The sequence below is a fragment of the Mus pahari genome, chromosome 20 (genome assembly GCF_900095145.1).
Source record: "Mus pahari chromosome 20, PAHARI_EIJ_v1.1, whole genome shotgun sequence".
Lineage (NCBI taxonomy): Eukaryota > Metazoa > Chordata > Mammalia > Rodentia > Muridae > Mus > Mus pahari.
The window spans coordinates 4,663,442-4,674,441 of NC_034609.1; the positions used below are offsets into that span (position 1 = coordinate 4,663,442).

At 42.0% G+C, this 11,000-nt stretch overlaps 1 protein-coding gene across 1 annotated transcript in view; it reads right to left on the minus strand.

Moving 5' to 3' along the window:
- Hhip (hedgehog interacting protein) overlaps nt 1–11,000 on the minus strand; it is an 87,564-nt gene that overhangs the window by 63,484 nt on the left and 13,080 nt on the right. The window contains exon 4 of the mRNA XM_021220457.1: nt 10,161–10,362. Coding sequence (XP_021076116.1) covers nt 10,161–10,362 — 202 coding nt within the window. The remainder of the gene's footprint in view (nt 1–10,160; nt 10,363–11,000) is intronic.

Consider the following 11,000-nt stretch of genomic DNA (forward strand, 5'->3'; position numbering starts at 1 on the left):
TGTTAATTTTGATTGACAAAGTAGTATATGTATATAGTATAGTATATATTTACTATTAAAGCAATCCATCATAGTGGTAATAAAATTATTCTCCTTGGCTTTGAAAAAAAAAACAAAAAAACAAAAAACAAAAACAAAAAAAAAAAAAGAAGAGCCAAATACTGATTGATAGAGATCGCTAATAATTACATTACAACATTATTATAGTAACTGGAAAATATTTTGTAAATGTTTGGTATATATAACAAATGCATTGACAGAATGCACACACACACACACACACACACACACCTGAGAGAAAAAGAGAGAGAACTGTGAAAAACCACATGCTATAGATGCAAACTCAGAAGTTGATCATAGGAACATGGAAACTAATCAGTGCAGGTTTGTTTGTAGCCGGTGAGGATGTCCTTCAGCACACGGAGAGAAAGTGAGGGGAACAGCAGCTTCTGCCGTCAAGGTCTGAGAGGGAGGTAGCTGAGGCCAATCCTGTGATAGATTCTTCCACTGAGCATCTGGCACCTTTCACTACATTTACTGATGCTTGTCCCTATTGCTTGGCCGTAGAACTGTCTTTTAAAGGTTTTATTCATCTACGTTAAAAACCGAAACCAAACCAAACCAAAACAAAACAAAAAACCAGTTGAGTGAAGCAGTCACTGTAACATCACACTACAAGCTAATTTTAAGCCACCCAACCCGGCGGCCCCACTCTCTCTGATAGTCTCAATCTGTACTTCAAGCGCTATCACCTAGTGTCCAAAGGAGAGGCGACAACAATGAAGTACTGGTTTTCTCTGGAGTCACATTTCTCTTTTTCTTTCTAGTTACATGTGGATGAGTGTTTCTGTGTGGGTGTATACACGTGAGTGCAGCTGCCCGTTGCTCCAAAAGAGCACTGCTCTCATACCCCCGGAAGCTGGGGGTACAGACTGGGGTAAGCTGTGTGATGTGGGTGCTGAATCTGAATTCAGCTTCTCCCTGAGAGCAGCACATGCTCTTAGCACTGAGCTCTATCTCTCCAGGCCACAAGAGTCACAATTAAAATACTTTTTAAAAAGTACATCCCAGGCTTATTATATTTTTCGAGGAAAACTCCATGTGTGTTGTGTGTCTGTGTAATTTCGCATCTGTGAACTTCCATCTAATTTTGACACAATGAGAACACCACTGGAAATTTTCTACAAGTATTATTCAAACATGTTTTAAGGGTGAAATGATTCAAAACCCAGGATCAGAGTTATCAGTGGTCACTAGAGCTCCCAAATCATGCCAGGGGCTGCCATATTGTAGACCATGATAATAGCTTGGGCTGACAAAGCACTTCAATGCTTCGATGAGATCCTGCACATATAGCATTCCCTGCTACTTACGTTCTTCATTCAACTGGCAAAGGCACGGAATTAAAGAGGGCGTACACAGCCTCCACAAACTACATGCAAACTATCAGTACATGGCAGCTGCAACTGCCGGAAGCCACATCTAACTGCCTGCCTCTAGCTCCTATGACCTCGGCCCCCAACCACTCCCCTGTGAACCTAACACACACACACACACACACACACACACACACACACACACACACACACACCCCGGTCTTTCCTCTGGAGCAACTCTGCTAGGCTCAGCTTGGCAAGCTCAGGAGAGCAGCTCAGGACCAGAGGACCAGAGGACCAGAGTTAGAGCACAGCGGTACAGAATGTGCTTCTGAGATCTGGTTCCAGAGCCTGAAGTAGTGGTACCTCACATAGTTGACTTGTACGCCCTACTGTCTTTATCTGTGAGATGGGATATTTTAATAGCTTCCCCACAGGGGTCTTATAGAGACAGCAGAGGTAACCTATATAATGAATATAATGACTTAGAAAAAAAGTGCTTTAAGGGAAAGAGTGGGGTATCTTTGTAGACATTATGGCTTGTTCCAGGATCACAGTGTTTGGCTCTATTGTGTACTTATATTTGCTGAGAGGGTAGATTTTAGGTATCCCTCACACATACTCAATATACAAATCCACTGGGTCCCTATAACAGGGAATGCCATGCTACCCTCTACCATTTGCAAGTTTTCAGTGTTGTATTTTCTTGATGAGGTCACGTGGCCCCTGGGAGGCTGACACCACATCACAGAAGTGTCTTTCTAGTGGACAGCCTAGAGAATACTAGTGGACCACTCACCAGGACAGATGTCTTCACAGGAGCCAAGGCTGTTTCTCTCTAGATTTATTGGATTGTCCTCGTTTTACACGATTATCCTAAGAGTGGACCAGAGTCACAGTCTCTGTTTCCTTTGCCCTTGAAATCCTCAGCGAATATAAAGACATTCATGGGGGACTTTCCTCACCTAACACATTGGAGAAAGCATGTGTTCTCGACTCAACCAGAGAACATGGAGCAAGCCACTCTGGCTTAAACCAGAACACAAGATAAAAACAATTGATGTATGAAAATGCCCCAGGCTGGCATAAACCTCAGTGTGTTTCTACCCAGTACAAGGATCCTATCAACAGCATAGGCGATCCTTGTCTTCCACCATAGTTCTGCCGTGTATCCTAGGCCATTTGGCCCATGAGCTCACAGGGAGTGTCTTGTCTGCACTTCTCATTTCCCTGCATGCATGCTTTCTGATGCTTTACACGTGGGTTCCCAGACTTGAACTCAGGTTTTTATGTTTTCATGACAAGTGCTTTAACCACTGAGATATCTCCCAGGCACCTCACAAAGGTAATTTAAAAGCACCTTAGATAATTTTGTGCAGGACAAAGTTTCAAAGTGTGAGACTTCTCAATGTGTCATGCAAGGGCACACAGTCTGATTCTGAACCATTTTGGATTTCAGATTTTTGGATTTGAGCTGTTCAACTTATTTATACCAAAGGACTTTTTGCTTTATGAAAAAATATGAGGTACTGAATTTAAAATGAGATGAAACACTTAAAATAGAAAATAGCATTGTTTCCATAAAGCTCTGAGCATTTGGGCACAAAGCACCGGCAGTACTGACTAAGGTAAAGGCAGCGCCTTGATGGAAACCAACACCCAACCCACTGAGTCACAACCGTCACTTAACGAGCAACGTTTTGTTTTTAGTTCAAATGACTGGTTTTGGACCAGATTACTAAAGAAATTTTAAAAAGGTTTGAGTTTGGGGGAAGTTTGAGTCTGGGGAAGGATACTGTCTACCATTTTTCATAAGAATAGAAAACATGTTTATTTCTGCCACTATAGCAAGTCTCTTTTCAGTTTGGCTCAGTTTAACAACTTATAAGCAGTAATTTTCTATGTGAAAAAAATTTTCAAACGAAGCCAGGTGTGTTGACTATCACCTGCAATCCTGACTCTTGGAAGGCTGATACAGGAAGGGCACAAGCTTGAGACTAGCCTGGGCTATCTTAAAAACGTAGAAATAATGCTGAACTCTAAATGGTGCATGGTGTCCACACCCTGCCCACAGTGTCGATGACCCTATTGTAATGGTTTACAAATATAATTTGCTGCTTTCTTTCAACTGGATGTTTGCTTGCTCTCCTACTAGAGCACGGGCACTGACTGCCTTTTGGAGGAAGCCCTTTACACACGGTAAGTCACTCTCGCCTCCTATCATGCAAACAACAACATGGAGACATTTCAGGGACTGCCACAAGACTGTAACCTAATGACAGGAAACACGCAAGTTCCAGAAAGCTAGACCATAACCCACTGGTCTGACGGTGAACTCTTGGAACTCAATAATCCCGAAATGCTGGTTATTCTGCCTGTGAATTACAAGTCAGAAGCTGTCCAGGCAGGGCTGGCCTCCGAACACCCTCTGTCCTCTTCCACATGTTCCTGGGACTGCTGTGCTACAGCCGGGTCTCTCAAGAGCCCTACCTCAATGGGCTCAGTCACCCGGACAATCAGCAGCTTTCAGCCTTATGTCCTCTCCTCCCCCAATAAAAGGACTGCTTCAAAAAACATCTTTTGAAGGGAGGATCCAAGTAGACAGAGAGGGACCTGGGTCCAGTGACACTTGCTCCAATGACAGACAAGCTCTGATGCAGGCAGCAAGCTGGGGCCTGAGGCTGTGACCCTCTGACAATGGACTGCTCTGGAGGACCAAATGCTGAGTGATGCCTGCCAGGTCCCTGCAGGGGTCAGGTGCAGGCTGCTGCTTCCTTCTGCATATTTGCAAGGCCACGGCTGACTTCTGGATCCTCCTTGGTGTAAGCTGCTTTGGTGAGATTATATTAGAGTACTTCTGGGGTCCAGGTCCTTTGCAAGTAGGATTTACAGAGACAACAGAAAACTACAGGGACACTAATGATACCAAATTGCCAACTAGCCAAGCACCAGATTCCAACACGGAGAAAATAAATAAAAATAAGAATATAATGGGCAAGCTAAAATTCTATTTTCAAAGCTTGATGTCAGGCTAGTGGGATGGGTTAGTGGATTGTTTGCTGCCAAGCTTGATGGGTGACCTGAGCCTAATCTTCAAGACCCATGTGGTAAAAGGAAAGAACTGACTTCCACAAGTTGTCCTTTGACTTCCACGTGCACACACACACACACACACACACACACACACACTACAAATGCACACATGCACGCACACACGCACACCACAAATGCACACATGCATGCACTCACACACACAACAAATGCACACATGCATACATACACACACTACAAATGCACACATGCATAAATGCACACAGGCACAAAACTACAAATGCACACATGCATGCACACATACTACAAATGTATACATGCATGCATACACACACACACAAACTACAAATGCACACATGCATGCATACATACACACAAACTACAAATGCACACACGCATGCATACACATATACACACTACAAATGCACACATGCATTCACGCACAGGCACAAAGGATAAGAAATAGTATTTTTCAAAAACTCCATGTCAAGTATTTTACACTACCACAGTTATCGCCTCTCCTTGCTCTCACTGGAGTGCGTGTCTAACAAAAGACGCAGGTGAAGGACTGGTGCTCAGCCGCTTCCTTTCAATCATGGAGGACACAGCACTTGGGTGTACACCAGGCAGGGACTATGAGTCTTGTTCTCTGTGAAACTGACCAACCATTAAATACTGTGAGAAGGCATTTTGCCTGACCCTGACCCTACCCACTCTGATTTGGGTTGCAACTTTGAAAGCTCCCAGGTCTGTGTAAGTAAGTGTCCATCCTGGAGAAGGGCTGGTCTGTTGTCTCTGAGGAGTTCAGACAAGGGAGTTGCTTCTTGGACCTCAGAAGCTCCAATTCAAATTCGAAAGAAGCCCAACTTAAATATCCCACAGACCAAGTATCTAAAGATCTTCTGGATTCAGGGAGTACAATCTTGTGCTCATTGCCCATGGGACCAACAGTAACAACATGTGTGCAACAGTAACAACAGTCATACACAGTGTCTGCCCCTCAGTCTGACCCATGAGCCTTTCCTCAGTGTCAGCACTAGTGATAGACTTGTAAATTGTACTTCAGACAGACTCTTCCATTGTAATTTCCAGGCTCATTTCCCATAGCAAACTTGTTCTTTAGCTTAGGTTTTGTATGTTAACAGATCACTGTTGTCATGTGAACTGTACATATTTAACTCCCCAGGATACTATGATCTCTCATGTTTTAGGCAACATACTCTGGCTGCCAGCGAAGCTTCTGCCTCACAAGCATATATAATCCTGGCACAGTGACACACATCTGTAACCTAAGTGCTGTGTGGTCAGAGACAGGTAGATTCCCAGAATTCTTTTGCCAGCAAGTCTAGCCAATCAGTGATCACTGTTCTCAATGAGAGATCTTGTTCCAAAAAACAACATGGAAAGTGATCAAGAAAGCTATCCACCATCCACGGCTAGCTTCTGGATATGCGTACACGTATACATACGTATGTACCAGCATCAACACGTAAACACACTTACATATATCACACACACACACACACACACACACACACACACACACACCAGGACCATAGAGAAAGCTGTCCCTATGCTTTTCAGTTATTGGCTGGCTGTACCTGACATTGCCTACAGTTACAAGGACCAGTAGAATTTAAGACCAACTGAGTTTAATTTGCTTTTATTATGGGCCAGAAGTCACTATCCAATCTTAATTGATAATTAGAAGAGAGAACATTCCAGAATCCTTATAACTGTCCCTAGCTCTCAGAAAGTCTTGTAATCAGAGATTCTTCTTTATGTCTGATTTAATTTACTCCCACAGGCCATTAATTGGTGTCATGTGGCTGAGATCTCCATGGAAGTGTCTATAACTTTCATTTAATTAGGCGCGTGGAGGCTGGGTTTAGAATGTATTATTAATTCTGTGGACTGTATGTTGTAGTTAAATGACTTTACACCATCACTTAAGATTTTAAAACTGAAAGAACAGAAAAGAAGTATGTAAAATGGCTAATGAAAAGTCTCACTTGCATCATTTATGCAAAATAGCTGTAGACAACCACAACATCCACACACAAGCTCATTAAACATTCCTATTATCAAAGAAGCCTGAGACATCTCTGGAAAAACAGCTATAAAATGTCTATTTCCTAAGTCTCCGAGAGGTAAATGATCACAGCCCATGACATAATTCATGACGCATTCATGACTGTGGTGGCATCTGCCCCACCACACTTCAATGGCCTATTGACTCACTAGGATAATGGGTTCTGGAGTTTATGGTGAGCTCCAGAAGCTCTGTAGCTCCTCTGGAGACCCAGATGCCAAACTCAACAAGATTTCTTACAAGATTGATTATGTTCTGAAAAATTCCTAGAGACTTTCATTGCAAACTTCCTGCAGACTCCTGGACTGTGAAGTTGCATTATAAAATGTTTCCCTGCCAGAACACAATAGCCCACTGGATCGTTCATTCAGTATCCCAGTGAACACGTGTAATTGGAAATAGAAGGACTTCAAAGTAGTCTTGACTTTAAAGGCAGGCACTTAAATTGAAGTAGAAATAAGTTGATCACTCTTATTATTTTGTACAGCAAAGTTTCTGGTGTTCTGAGACCTTTCTTACAGCTACTTTTGACCATTTGCATCTTTTTAACATCAACATTTTTCTGAAATAGTATTAGAAAGTAATATATCCTTAAATATTTGAAAACATACCTAAAGCAAATTGAGAACATATATTTATACTAATCTCTCACACAGTACCATTCTTTTTATGAATGAATATTAAGAGAAGAATCCATCAACAGGTTAAGCAAAAGATACAAGAGTGATAAATGACTTTTGTTTACAATGGAGAAACTAGAACGAAGAAGTCATCCTAGATGGGTAAGATGTGAATGGAACAGTTAAAAGCAAGTATTTAATGAAGTATACAAAGCTCGCACATACGCACACACGTGTGTGTGTGTGTGTGTGTGTGTGTGTGTGTGTGTGTTTGTGTGTGTGCACGTGTGTGAGCACTCATACATGCTTTTGGGTGTGTCTGGTGTGTTTGGTGCTCAGTCACGGCAGCTGGAAAGTGGGTATCAGGAGCTGGCTTTACAGATGCTTGTGAGACAGCTGACCTGAGGAGAACAAAACTTGGGTTCTCTGCAAGAGCGGCACTTGATTTCTAACCCTTGAGCTATACTCTAGCCCCCCAAAGCAAGTTTTTGAGAAAAGTTTCCAAATCTTAGGGAAGTCCTAAAATATAGTAAATAGAGGAAATTATAGGGTGTGTGTGTGTGTGTGTGTGTGTGTATGACAGAGAGAGAGAGAGAGAGAGAGAGAGAGAGAGAGAGAGAGAGAGAGAGAGAGAGAGAGAGAGAAGGAGGGGGAGAGGGAGATATTTGGTTTTAATTTCATTTACAGGTTGTTTAGGTGTGGAAAGCTGAGAAGTGGTTTCCTTTGATCAGTGGCACACAGAGGATGGTCCTAACACGTTTTCTCCATTGTTCCTTTGCAGGCGCACATGTCACTTGCACAGGAGGAAGCTACACTGTGAGTAACAGACACACTTGCCACTCTATCTTTGCTCCACAGGGACACCACAGCCAGTTAGCCAGACCAACTTCATAGAGTACACTCATTAGTACTCGCGTTTAATGAATCTAGCAATGTTTCCCTTAGAGAAAGCTGAAGCGATCAATGTACAAACAATAGATTTACTCAAATAATCTGGTGGTCAAGTTGTTCCCTGTCAAAAGCTTTCTTCTTCCCTTCTTCTCTTGCACACACACACACACACACACACACACACACACACACACACACACACACACACANACACACACACACACACACACACACACACACACACACACACACATACACACACACACACACACTGGAGAGATGGCTCAGAAGTTAAGAGCAATGGTTGCTTTTCCAGAAGATCCAGGTTCAATTCCTAGTACTCACATGGTGGCTCACAACCATCTGTAACTCCAGGCCTTCTGGCTTCCATAGACACCAGGCATGCATGTGATGTACAGATATACATGCAGGGAAAACACCCATACACGTACAATAATAATGAATTAAAAAAATAAAAAATTGAAAAATAAGACTAATTGCAACTTGTAGACTCTCACTGTCTCATGCAAATAGGCCTTGCATTTATGGTCTTCCTGAGCTGGCCTCTGAAGTGCTGAGATCACGGGGATGTATCAAAGGAAGGATTTAATCCCCCATTCCTAGTATAGAGGATTGAACCAATGACTTCAGACATACAGGTTAACCCTCTGTACAGAGCTATATCTCCACCCTCAAAGGAGATATGTAATTTATTATTAGTCTGTGGGTGTGGGCATAGGTGTGCTTTGCCCACCTACTGTGTCATTTTGGAGGCAGGGAACAGCTTTCAGGTGCCTGTTCTCTCCACGGTGGGGCCCAGGGGTAAAACTCAGGTGGTCAGACTTGCATGGAAGCTGAGCTGTCTTGCTGGCCCAGTGATTATGGTTTTGGGTGTTGAACCCAGAGTTTCACATGTGTTAAGCAAGTACACTCCCAGTGGCCCATATGCCAGCTCCAGGGTGGCTTCTTCTATGAGGTATGCCTTAGCGTCATCGGCACATCACAAGCCCACATGGTTCCAATGTGTACAGCATTGCCTGTCTCCTGATTGACCCCCCAGCATCACTTGTGTCCTCATCGACTCATTCCAGTCATTTAACAAACAGAAAACCCCATAGGTACTAAACAAATATTGCGAATATATTTTTTCTTTCATTGGTTCCTTCTGCTTTCGGTGGTGAGAATGAGACACAAATTAAGTAGTTCATTGCTATATGAGCTTCAGATTATAAATCCTCCTTTGCTTTGCACGCCTTTAATCCCAGCACTTGGGAGGCAGAGGCAGGCAGATTTCTGAGTTCGAGGCCAGCCTGGTCTACAAAGTGAGTTCCAGGACAGCCAGGGCTATACAGAGAAACCCTGTCTCAAAAAACAAACAAACAAAACAAAAAACAAACAAACAAAAAACAAAAAAAAATGAAAAAAGAAAAGAAAAGGATAACCAAGTCTTCATGAACCTCATGACTTGTTGATTTTCCTCTAGTATAGTCATGAGATGGTGCACATGTCTCTGCTCTAGAATGTCACAGCTTCTGTTTAGCCTCCTATGACCAACCCCTGCTACCAACGACATGACATCATCTGCTATTCATGTGACATGAACAGGACATTTTATTTATATACCTAGGCTATTTGGCTGGTGAATTCAGATTATGTATTCTATAGATGACTAATTATTGATTTAAAAAATTTGACTTACCTGTAAAAGCATTGTACAAAGAAGTCACAGATAAGAAACATTTTTTTTCTTATGACACAGACAAATAAAAGGCATGATAAAGGAACCAAGTACAATTTCCAAAAAAGATCTTTGTTTCTGCTCGAAAATGTGAATATGTAATATGAAATGTTATGCTCATTGACTGAGGCCTAAAGGCAAAAGTTATGTTAAATATGAACACTATATAGGGTAAATGCCAAAATATTATATTTACAACACTTAGCAGCCAGAAAGTAAAACAAAGATGTCTTCATCCTTCTCAGTTGTTGCAATTATTGATCTCTTAGATTATCTCCATATTTCCCCTCTTAAATATTCTTTATTACAGAAATATGCCTTCAGTGAGGCAGAGTGCATTTAAGATAAAGCCTATACAACCAGAACAAAATAAAGAAATATAAAAGGCCAACCTTTATTCCACTTTGAACAAGTTTGTGAATGTCCAAGTAAGGCTCCTTGAACAGTTCTCCTTCTGGGGTTAGAATCTTCACGTAGCCTTCCTTCTCTAGAATGAAGAGCCGATGGGAGCCATCCCCGCTGTGCACAGCGCTCACAGGCTGCCGCAGCCCACTCATGACCTCCTGGACACAGAGGCAGTTGTGTTTGTGTTTTCTAAGCAAACCAGAGAAAACCAGTCAGTCCTCCTTCTGATGGAGGGGCAAGAGGATGCACCCAGTTTCACCAAGGTATGTTTCCTCAAAGAACCAATGGTTTTGGAAATCAGGAAGGACTGCTAACCTGAGCATCATTTTGCTAAGTCCTACCATCTTTTCAAGGGAAAATAACACGATATCCTTTTCTCAGAAAGTAAAAGTGAGAACCCAAATGGTTTATCCTGAAATGTCATTAGCTCATTAGCTCATCTTTCAGTGACTACAATTAAAATATGCTTTTACTCATGATAATGAACCTTTATGAGAAGGCATTTAAGGAGAATGTTCTAAGATCTATTTATATAAAGAAAAACTGATTTGCTAATAATAATTGTGCTGAATATTTCCATGGTGCCATAAAGCTAGCAACAATCATAAAATCCAAGTTGAAAACTGTGCCCATAAAATTCCCATGAGTCACAGAGAAGCCAAGCTCATAACATAGGATTAGGAGCCTAAGTATTAAATGCACTTAAGCTATAATTTTAGGGGAGCAAACTGCTATGAAGGAAAATGACCTTAATGCATGTGGAGTCTATGGCTCCTGAGCATAAGCATACAGGTGTGTTGCTGTCAAAACCACAGATTTGTTACTTT